This window comes from Anolis carolinensis, chromosome 2 (genome assembly GCF_035594765.1).
Source record: "Anolis carolinensis isolate JA03-04 chromosome 2, rAnoCar3.1.pri, whole genome shotgun sequence".
NCBI lineage: Eukaryota > Metazoa > Chordata > Lepidosauria > Squamata > Dactyloidae > Anolis > Anolis carolinensis.
In genome coordinates this window covers 6463719-6475619 of record NC_085842.1, presented here as the reverse complement: position 1 = coordinate 6475619, position 11901 = coordinate 6463719, and the positions used below count along the sequence as shown (strand labels likewise).

At 44.5% G+C, this 11901-nt stretch overlaps 1 protein-coding gene across 1 annotated transcript; it reads left to right on the top strand.

Moving 5' to 3' along the window:
* The first annotated feature begins 2602 nt into the window (after positions 1-2602).
* Positions 2603-10428, top strand: LOC103282781 (uncharacterized). The gene is made up of 2 exons (XM_062969431.1): positions 2603-7250; positions 9827-10428. Exons 1-2 carry the CDS (start codon positions 5183-5185, stop codon positions 10063-10065), a joined length of 2307 nt encoding a protein of 768 aa, XP_062825501.1. The 5' UTR covers positions 2603-5182; the 3' UTR covers positions 10066-10428.
* Positions 10429-11901: the final 1473 nt, after the last annotated feature.

Here is an 11901-nt window from a genome sequence, read left to right as displayed (position 1 = left end):
TCTTTTAAGCAGAGGCTGGATGGCTATCTGTTGGGGGTGCTTTGAATGTGATTTTCCTGCTTCTTGGCAGAATGGGGTTGGACTGGATGGCCCATGAGGTCTCTTCCAACTCTATGATTCTATGAACCCTAGTCAGCTGCTTTGTTTTTAAGGAAAAAGGCTTTTAGCCCTTTAATTGGACATTCAAGAGGGCAAGAGGGTCATTCATTGTTGTGGCCTGACATAGAGAGCAACTAGTCCCGGAAACAACAGGCTTGATTTTGGGCTCTCTTTATTTTCATTTTCTGCAGCAGGATCTGGTCCATCTGGTTTGCAAGAAAAGAGCCAAAGGAGATCCACTGAAGGCTGGGTTTTCTCTCTTCTTTACTAGCAATGGTCAGACTCATATTCTTGGTTCTGGCAGGATTTTGTATGTAAGATTTGGCACCTAAGAGGAACACAGTTGACTAGGTAGAAATTCCTAGTCGGAGGCCCCTGGTGGCGCAGTGGGTTAAACCACTGAGCTGCTGAACTTGCGGAACAAAAGGTCAGCGGTTCGAATTCAAGGAGCGGAATGAGCACTGATTGTTGGCATCAGCAAAACATGCAAATGTGAGTAGATCAATAGGTACTGCTCTGGCGGGAACGTAACAATGCTCCATGCAGTCATGCCAGTGGTCACATGACCTATGAGGTGTCTACGGACAACGCCAGCTCTTCGGCTTAGAAATGGAGATGAGCACCAACCTCCAGAGTCGGACACGACTAGACTTAAAGTTAGAGGAAAACCTTTACCTTTACTTTGGTAGAAATTCAACAGATACGGTTTCGCCATCGACAAATGTCTCAGTTCGGGAGAGATGTGTTGTTGAGTCCTATCTGTCAAGTGGAAGTAAACAAAGCATTGGTATTGAATTCTTGGCTATGTCTTGTGTGCCTGAAGATGTTTCCAGTTTACGGCAACCCTAAAACAAATCTGTCACAGAGATCTCAGGCCGAAAGAGTGTGATTTGGGTTTTTACAGTAAAACCGACAATCAAATCTTGGTCTCCGGAGTCATGGCCCAACTTTGCAACTCCTAAGCCTACTAAGCCAATATTAGCTGCCTCTGAAGGGACTTTCCTGCCAAGGCTCACTTGCCTATTGGGCATTACCCTTTCTAGGAAATCATGTAAAAATTAAGAAGATGATGTGTCATTTCTGAACACTAGGGGACACTTGTGAACCATCAAAAGTGTCTCTGCTTCAAAAGCAGAATAAACTTTTTCCTTTTTCAAAGCCAGTTAAAACCTCCTAACAAAGGATTTTCCCAGGCAGGAAACAGCCAGGCTTTGAAGTTGCCAGGCTATTCAGTACTAGTCAAGTTGGCCAATTGCAACATTCACACTTACCTCAGGCAGACAAGAGTTCTTTCTCCCACTTTGGACATCATTCCACTTTGGACAGATATATAAACCCCACTTGCCTAGTTTCCAACAGACCTCACAACCTCTGAGGATGCCAGCCATAGATGTGGGTGAGAGAATGCTTCTGGACATCAGGAGAGAATGCTTCTGGAACATGGCCATACAATCTAGAAAACTCACAACAACCCAGTGATTCTGGCCATGAAAGCCTTCGACAACAAAATACATTTTATTGGCTTTGAACTGGATTAAATGGCAGTGTAGAAGAGGCCTATGTAACACCATTTTTTGTTCCTGGGTGTATAAATGTCATTTCCTAATTGGATCTATCGTGAAATAATGGAAAATGTATATCAAACTGCAAAAACTTTTTACTATAATTTTACTATAACATTTTACTATAATTTTTAATGAATATCTCATCATAATACTCTCAACTAATTCAACCAGTTTGTGGCAACCACAAAAAGGAAGTTATAGAGTAGACCAACTACTTTCAAAGTAAGGACCGCATAATTAACCAGGAAATAATAATTTGAAACCAGGAACAGAAAATATTTTGTGAAGGGACTTCCCAGCGTGAATCAGGCTGGATGTACACTGCTATATAATCCAGATTATCAAAGCAGATGATATGGATTTTAAATGGCAATGTAGATTGGGCCTCATGGGTTATTTCCATAGCATAGACAGTTATGATAAGCACAGGGCAAAGTTTTATTTGGGAACCTCCCAGGATAACGTAGGCGAGAGTTCTTCATTTCTGATGAAGCTCACCAGGTAGGTTTTAACCATTTCACATCTCAGGGCCCTTCCCCACAGCCATATAACCCAGAATATCAAGGCAAATAATCCACAATATATACTTTGAACTGGATTATCTGAGTCCACACTGCCATATAATCCAGTTCAATGTGGATGTTATACAGCTGTGTGGAAGGGGCCTAAAGCTCTCTCCACACTGCTAGATAAAATCTAGATTAACATCTTTGAACTGGATTATATGGCAGTGTAGACTCATGCAATCCAATTCAAAGCAGATGCGGATAATCTGCTTTAATAATCTGGGTTTTATGGAAGTGTAGATCCAGTCTGAGGCCCCTTCTACATTGCCATATAATCCTGTTCAAAACACATAATCTGGATTTTATATAGCAGTGTAGAGGGCTTTATTAGAGGCGGAAGCATACTTTGCTATCAAACAGGGATCTCTTCCTAATGTTTAGGTTGAATCTCTTTTCCTGCAATTTGAATCCTTTGCTCCGTTGAGTCTATGGCTGGATCTACACTGCTGTGAAGCCTTGGCTCTGCCTTTCCTCTCCTTTGCTTCAGTTCCCTCTGTTTAGGTTCCCCAATAGTGTAGATGTCTCCATTTGTATTAGTCTTTGCGTGGAGCTTCAAAACCCCTGTATTGGCCAACCGTAGTTGGTTCAGTCCATTTACTTGCACAGAGCTTTCTTGCGAGGCCCTCTTTTCTTTCTGCAATAGAGATACAGAGTTTAAAGGTCTGGATGTTGTCTGGAAATCCTAGGCCCTAGCAATCCAAATAAGCATCCTTAGCACTATAAACTCTCCATATACCATCAGTCCCAGGGACAACAGAAGCTTGTGGTCAGCCCAAGTTTCACAAAGTAGAAGACCAAGTCCATCACTTTACATCAGAGGCAAAAGGCTTTCAAGGATCCCAGAAAGATGGGATTTGCAGTACTTCACTCACTCACCCACTCACAGAGACTACTGAGACCCCCACGAATGACGGCCTGGACCAAACTTGGCACACAGACCCTCCATGACCCACTTTCCATCTTGGTGTGGTTTGGGGGAGGATGGACCATAGACAATGGGATTTGTGGACCTTCACTCAATTCAGCTCCCAGAGACCACTGTGACCCCCATGAATGATGAACCTCAACCAAACTTGGCACACAGACCCCGCCCCCCATGACCAACAGAACATAGTGGAGGGGTAAGGGGGGGACTCATCGACCCACATGGGAGTTATAGTTCACCCTGCATCTGGAGAGCATTCTTAACCCCACCAGTGACTGACCTTCACCGAACTTGGCACACAGAACACTGGTGACCAAAAGAACATACTGGAGGGGTTTAGAGGGGATTGATCCACCCGCATGGGAGTTGTAGTTCACCCTGCATCCAGAGAGCATTGTGAACCCCATGAATGGTGGATCGTCACCAAACATGCCCCCCTCCATGGCCAACAGGACATATTGGAGGAGTTTAGAGGGGACTGACCAATCCACATGGGGGTTGTAGTTGTGAACCCCACCAATGACAGATGTGGACCAAAGTTTGCACCCAGAGCCCAGGTGGCCAACAGAACATACTGAAGGGACTTGGGGGGAAATGACCCACCCGCGTGGGAGTTGTAGTTCACCCTGCATCCAGAGAGCATTGTGAACCCCACCAATGACAGATCTGGACCAAAGATGGCACCCAGAACCCTGGTGACCAACAGAACATACTGGAGGGGGAGAGGATGACCCACCCAAATGGGAGTTGTAGATCACCCTATATCCAGAGAGCATTGTGAACCCCACCAATGGTGGATCAGGACCAAACCTGCCACATAGACTCAACATGGCTAGCTTTGCATACTGGCGGGGTTTCAGAGTGATTGACCTTGACATCCAGGAGTTATAGTTCACCCATATGCAGAGAACACAGAACCCAGGTGATGACAGATCTGGACCAAACTTGGCACATATATACAACATGGCCAACTGTGAATACTGGTGGACTTTGGGGATGATTGATGTTGAACTCTGGGAGTTATAGTTCACCTATATTCTGTCAGCCCTCTGAACCCCACCAATGACAGATCTGGATCAAACTTGGCCCACAGACCCAACACAGCCAACTTTGCATACTGTTGACACTTGTGGGTGATTTACCTTGTCATCAGAGAGTTATAGTTCACCCGTATTCTGAGAACACTGAACCCAGCAAGTGAAAGATCTGGACCAAACTTGGCACACAGACCCAACATGGCCCACTGTGAATACTGGCAGGGTTTGGGGGGTGATTGCCCTGGGAACCTGGGAGTTGAAGTTCACCCTTATCCAGAGAGCACTAAACCCAACTGACGATGGATCTGGACAAAACTTGGCACACAGACCCAACATGGTCAATTGTGAATACTGGAACAGTTTGAGGGTGACTGCCCTTGGGATCTGGGAGTTGTAGTTCACCCTTTTCCAGAGAGCACTAAATCCAGCCGATGACAGATTGGGACCAGATTCAACATGGCCAACTGTGAATACTGGCAGGGTTTGGGGTGATTATTCTAGGAATCTGGGAGTTGTAATTCACCCATATTCAGAGAACACTGAACCCAGCCAACAATGTATCTGACCAAACTTGGCGCACAGACCCAACTTGGGCAACTTTGAATACTGGCAGGGTTTGGGAAGAATTGAACCACGATTCTGAGAACTGTACTTCACTCACATTCTTATGCATTTTCTAATGGGAGCATTCATAAAAAAACAAAAAGAATGACACATAGCTTTACACATTACCAAACTGATATTACCAAACTTCCCAAAACAAACAATACCTTTTTCACATAACTCGGACATTGCTGGGTCCCCAAGCTAGTAAATAAATACATATGACAACAGCAGCAAAAACTGAATATGCAAAACTATGGAAACAACAAAATATATCAACATCAAAAGATTGGATTACGAAAGTTTTTGAAACAGTCAAAATGGACAAATTAAACAGCTTTACAACTATCAAACACACAGAAGATTCAAGAAGAATGGAAACCTTTTATGGAATTCATCAAGAACCAGAGGAAGATGACCAAAGCAGAATTAATACTATGGATATATCTTGTATTATTTACATACCCTACATTCAAGAGATTGCAGAAAGGGGAAGGAAGGGAAGGCAGAGTAAAGTCCACCTGGTATTATGCGAAAAGTTGGGCGTTGGCCCTCTCTTTCTTCCAGTCTCACCCAGAGCCACTGAGAGACAAGGACCTCCCTGCCGTTTGGAAGCCTCTCAGCTGCGGAGGAGGAAGGAGAAAGGGAAAGCCAGGCATCATGATAAGCTCTGGAGTGCTGGAGGAGCACCTTACCCCGCCGGGACTGAAGCCCCTTTGGAAGAGGCTGGGTCAGTGGGGAGGCATGTCTCAAGGCAGGAGTGGGGGTCAGGAAGAAGAGGAAGCAGCCCTTTCAAGGAGAAACCCGGGACCCTTAGCCCACTCTCTGGAAGGACAGCCACAGCATCCTCTCCCAGCTCCCCACAAGAACCTTTCCCAAGAAGAGGGCAGGGGCCCCTTGCTGCTCCCAAGGGTGATGGACCCACAACCTATTGGTGATGTAGATCTTGGGAAAGGGGATGAAGGTGGTCAAGATAAGGGCAGGAAGGCAGAGGGCTGCCAGGAGGACAAAGGCTTCAGGTGTGAGGCCCTGAGGGTCGAGAGGGACCAAGAGGAAGAGCAGCTCCAATGGCATGAAGGCGGCAACTTGGACACTGGAGATGATGATGACCTTGATGCAGGTGATGATGGGAGCGACAGTGACGGAGATGACAGTCATGAAGGTGATGGAGACAACACTGGGAACAGTGGAGGTGAGGATCCTGATGGAGATGAGGATCAGGACAAGAGTGAGGGAGAGGACAGTGATGAAGAAATTGACAAAAACACAATCTGTGATGTTCTGTTGAAAGAGATGGAGAAACTGGAGCAGGAGATAGATGCAGTGCATGATCCCTCGCAGGAAAAGGTGGACGACTTGAGGAAGGAGGTGGAACATTCCAGGACTGAGTACTGTTACCGACGTGATAAAATGGAAACAGCCCTAAACAAGAAGGTGATGGGCTTGTGGTCAGCCCTATGGCTTAACTCATCACAGGCAGTGACTGCCCTTCAGGAAACCTTGAGCCAATTCTCAGCAGTGGAGGTGGCTTCATTGAAAGCAGAGTCTGACTCGCTTCAGGGCTTCCTGCAAGCTGCCCAGGGCCTAGATACATTGCAGAAGCTGACTGACTTTTATTGCTCAGTGGATGCTCTGCGGGATCTCCCTCTGCTGAAGGTGGGCCCTACATGTGATGACCCACTGAAGGAGGTGGATGTTATAAAGGTGGAAATGGACTGCTGGTGTTCTGCGCTGTTGCGTGTCCTACTGAAGGAGGGTCAGGAGAAGACAACTGCCCTGCAGGAGAAGGTGGACGCTGTGCAGGGTATCTCTCCAGAGCAGGCAGGTGAACTGAAGGTGAAGATGAGCGCTCTTCAGAAACAGATGGGTCTCCTATGGGAAGTCCCCCTCAAGGAGATGATGGCCTTGCTGGCAATGGCATATAAGCTATATTGTAAATTGTGCTCAGGTCCCACAAAAGAAGAGAACATCATATGGAAGAAAGCATGTGATCATGTAGTTAGCCTGAAAGTTCACCTGAAGGATGTCCTTCTGTGGCGGAAAGCGACTGCCTTGCATGCCATGCTTCATGATATCCCTGTGGAGAAACTGGTGGTGCTGGAAGAGAAAGTGAGGGCATGTATTAGGAAGGTGGATGTGTTGCAGAATAAAATATGGAAGCCCTTGGAGGAAGAGCTGAAATTCCTGAAGGAGAAATTGCGTTCCCTGAAGGATTCTTCACAGAAGGGCAAGCTGCAAAAAGAGCTGAAGGAATTAAAAGGGGACCTGGAAGAACTGACGGTATTTGAAACTTACCCACTAAAGGGAACAGTGAATGCCCTGCAAAAGAAAATGAATGCCCTACAGAAGAAGATAAATGTCCCCCAGAATGCGGGTGCTCCCCTTGAAGAAGGTGATGAAGTGATGCAAGTGGACAAAACAGGATTCTCAGAGATGTTGAATGCTCAAGATGAAGGTATGTTTCCCTAGAAGCTTTTTTCATTGGTGGCTCTTACTAGAGTTGGAAGCACATGTTCCTAAATATTTATTTGCAGAAGATAAAATAGGCCAGATTATTGCTGTCAGAAGGATTCAAAAATCTGTTGTTGAGTGATATTTTACTAGAGTTATTCAAAGATTTTACAAGTATGGGCGAACGTTCAAGATTCCTATATTTCATAATGAGATTATTGCCAGCACCATAAAAACATATCTGAAGGAGGGCGGAGGATGGTTGATGTTTACATCATAAAGTCTATGCATGGCCGGTCTTTAGATAGAATTCAGAGGGAAGGCTGGATTTAGATTAGTATCTGTGATATGCTTTGGCTGACTTGAAACGTGCCTTGTACCATGTAGGAACTAATATCTTTAGGTCTTGCTTCTTCCTCTATTCCATTATAAAAATAACAATTGACAGACCTCATTACTCCCATATGAGTTCCTCATTCCTTTTCATGTGTGAAATGCTAACTATTTTATTAAGTCTTCTTGAAGCTCAGAAATAATAAAACTTTCTATTCCATTAGATTGATTTTCCCTGCTGATTCCTTTTTTCACCCACTACCTGTCATTTTTATTTTTATTTTTCCCTCCAAGGCATCCGATATAGCTTGCAAAATCTTTAAGAATTGTTTACATTGTTTGCTGACTATAATTTATCTAGTTTTGCTTCTTTTGATCTGTCAAGGGTTGAGTATTTAACTGCTGGTCCAAATCCAGCAGTTTTCTTCTGGAATAAGTAATGCTTCTGTTCAGGGCCGTAGCCAGAAAAAAAATTCGGGGGGGGGGGGGGGGTTTGAAAATTTCGGGGGGGGGGGTTAACCCCTAGCACACACCCCTCCCCGCTACAAACCTGTCAATATCTGCTTGAGATAGCGCCTGGACGGACTCTTAATGTTTTGTGTCTCATAGACTTAGCATGGGGATTTGGTTAACCAGTTAAAATTCATGAGTAAACCAGGTTTTTTTTTATAACCTGAAAAATTTGGGGGGGGGGGGTTGAACCCCTAAAACCGCCCCCTTGCTACAGGCCTGCTTCTGTTCAATGCCAGAGTTGCAAAAATTGTAGTTTCTCTCTACAGATGGTAGCAGTCTTTCCTTACATACAGCATTTTATTTGAGGATTGGCTGGCAACCTGTCAACAGCAGGAGGGAATCAAATCATTCATGAGTGCCGGATTTGGTTGCATATTACCAGAAATTGAGCCACATTCCTACACCCAGTGCTGGATTTCCCTTTGCGCCTAAGCACAGGGCTCTGTTAGCTGGAGGGAGGTGGACATCTTCCTGCCAAAAAATATTTTGCGATGGATTTTGCTTATGTGGTGCTGTAGGGACCATAAGCCAGAAAATAGTAAACTATTGCCTATATAGCTTTGCCTCTGCATATATCATATAGCCTTTATATAGACAATATAAGAACTTTGTATGAACCAAAGTAGTATGTGCAACACAGGGCCTATACCCCTCCCTTCCTGTGAGCTGGTGCCTTCCTCCAGGAAGTTCGAAAGGGAGCAGAAAGCTCAGAATAAACAAGTTAGGCCATTGGTATCACTTGTGCCAAGTTGGTGTGGAAGGTGAGGAAGACCCTAAGCCATTGGTCAATTGTAGATAAGCTGAGATATAAAATTCTTTGTTTGCTATGCACATGTTGCGGCGGCCATTTGCATGGTACGGACCCACAAAATGTGGGTACCTACGGCTGTTTTGTCTTATCATCAGCTGTGATAATAATAAAAGGCTTGTTTTCTTGCTCTCCTGGAATTCTCTCCTTTACCTCCCCTCTGGGCTAGTCTCCAACAGTGCAATTCTAAATTTGAAGGTGTTCTGTTTTGAGTGACTCCAGGCATAATGATAGAGTTGATAGTCTATGGGAATGTGCCACAAAGCAGACAATGTAGACCAGGTGTCCCTCCTTCAGAGCCCAAGGAAGGGGCCTTGTAACTTAAGAAGCACAGAGCCTCATTGGTCCTAAATCTGGCCCTGCCTATACTTAAAACAGGTTGAGTGAGAGCTTCTTTTTATAGGATAAAATCTGTGATCTGGGACATACATTCAAAACAAGAGGGATGACTTTCATCTGATGTTACTATAGAGTTACCTAGAAAATGCTTAAAGAGATATCCTCTCGAGAAATTTGAGAAGTAATTTAGGACACTCCTGTGGTAACTTCTGACAGAAGCATGCCATAAAATTGGCCAAAGGTCCTAGAAAATCCCAGGAGAGGACATGAGTGTAGGTCAGCCTCATCATTTGAGGTCTACTGTAGACAAGTCAATTTTGTTTCAACCTCAGGACTGAGGAGCTTAGATGGTGCCGTGGGCTTTTCTTTGCCCATGTTGACTCCTTGTGTCTTTGGAAGGAGCCCTACTCATTGAGAACATTGGAAAGTCCTTTTGGCCAAAGACCGGTTGATCATCAAGTCGTTGCATTTGCCACTTGTGCTACTGGCTAATATACGTAACAATATGGAGGTTTTGCAGTCTTGCTTTTCAGGAGTCTCACATGTTGCATTTTCTTTAAAGCCAAGTTGTCTTTCCCTTTCTGCAGCTCAGGAGAGGCCTCCTTCAGGACTTCAGGTGCCAGACAATCCAGACATAGTCCTCCAGATCCCAGAGACCACCAGCCTGGATAGACCCCAAAGACAAGACCCACAGGAGCCAGGAGAGGAAACCTGTGCAGAGAGTTCTGGGCAGTCTCTCGCTGGCTCTGAACCAGCTCTGACGGAAGGAGAGGGATCGGAACCTCCCCATAAAAAACAGAAGATTAATCCTGGCAAGGAAACCTAAGTGCCTCCTTTTGCTTCAAAAACATGTTTCTCTTTCTGTAAATAAAAATTTAGAGATATAATGAGCAGGCTACATGACCCTGCAAACCAGGTCAGTGTCTGCTGCTTTGAACAAGGCAGAAGCACTTTGGAAGTGCTGATCTGAGGATTCCTGATCTAAATCTAGGGTATTGAAAAGGTGTGCGGATAGGGCAGGCATGGGCACACTTGGTAACTTGCTTAGAAATGTGAGACTCCGGGAACACAGTCATAATTTGAGTATTTAGGCATAACCTTTGTTTCATTTATTTTATCGTTTATTTACTTTCCCATGGGGTAAGAAAGTAGTCCAGTAATCTCTCAATAAACTCACATTTTATTAGTATTGGCGTCAATCTTTATTCTATGTGTATATGCATTTTCATTGCATTACTTTTTATTTGAGTGTTTTCTCCATGTTGCCTTATATCTCTAACTAAGAGGAAAGCCAGGCCCTTTCTATACTGTCTTATATCCCAGGATCTAATCCCAGGTTATCTGCTTTGAACTGGATTATATCAGGGCCCTTCTACACTGCCGTCTACTCCAGAATATCAAGGCAAATAGTCCACATCATCTCCTTTGAACTGTATTATCTAAATCTATAAGGTAAGTCTAGTCATGTCCGTGGTGGTGCTCATCTCAATTTCTAAGCCGAAGAGCCGGTGTTGTCCGTAGACACCTCCAAGGTCATATGGCCTGCATGCCTGCATGGAACACTTTTACCTTCCCACCAGAGTGGTACCTATTGATCTACTCACATTTGCATGTTTTTGAACTACTAGGTTAGCAGAAGCTGGGGCTAACAGCAGGAGCTCACCCTGCTCCTTAAATTCGAACTGCTGACCTTTCAGTCAGTAAGTTCAGCGGCTCAGCAGTTTAGCCTGCTGCGCCTCTGGGTTATACTGCCAGATAATCTAGTTTAAAGCAGATAATCTGGGGTCAGATCTTGGGATATAGGGATCTTGTAGAAGGAGCCCCAGGTAGCAAGTCTAACAACAATAAGAAGAAGAAGAAGAAAAAGAAGGAGGAGGAGGAGGAGGAGGAGGAGGAGGAGGAGGAAGGGCAAAAGTTAATTTTGCAAGAACAACTGCAATGTAGGGTGCATTTAAGGCTTTGTGGGAATAAAAGCTTGAGTTCAGGTTAGGGAGGCAACAATATTAATTGTAATAATTAGATTAGGTTTTAATGAAATGACTAGAGAGACAAAAAAAGAAATAGCATGCACATAGGGGATATTAACACGAGGTAGTCATATACAGTAGAGTCTCACTTATCCAAGCTAAACGGGCCAGCAGAAGCTTGGATAAGCGAATATCTTGGATTGTAAGACAATTACCTTCAAAGGGTCCTGGCTCAGGAGGGAAATCAGGTAGACAAACGCAGTCTCGTGAGAGATGCAAAAAGCAAAGTTTATTTTCACATGGCTATGAGAAGGCAAGACAGCCATACACACCCTAAAAGGTTTGTACTTGCAAATAGCTGCCGCCATATGTGCGCAGCAAACAAAGAATGTATACCTTTTTGGCTTATCTGGAATTGACCAATGCCTGAGGGTCTTCCTCACCTTCCACACCTACTTTGGCACCAGTGATACCAATGACCTAACTTGTTTACTCTGAGCTTTCTTCTCTCTCTGGAACTTCTTGAAGGAAGGCACCAGTTCACAGGAAGGGAGGGTTATAGGCAGAGGCAAAACTACATAGGCAATATTTTACTACTTTCTGGCTTATGGTCCCTTCAGGATAATAAGGAGGGATTAAGGAAAAGCCTATTAAACATCAAATTAGGTTATGATTTTACAAATTAAGCACCAAAA

Coding starts and splice junctions, on each gene's coding strand:
- LOC103282781 (XM_062969431.1), top strand. CDS start 5,183: ATGGAATTCATCAAGAACCAGAGGAAGATGACCAAAGCAGAATTAATA. Junction 7,251..9,826: donor GTTGAATGCTCAAGATGAAG/GTATGTTTCCCT, acceptor CCCTTTCTGCAG/CTCAGGAGAGGCCTCCTTCA.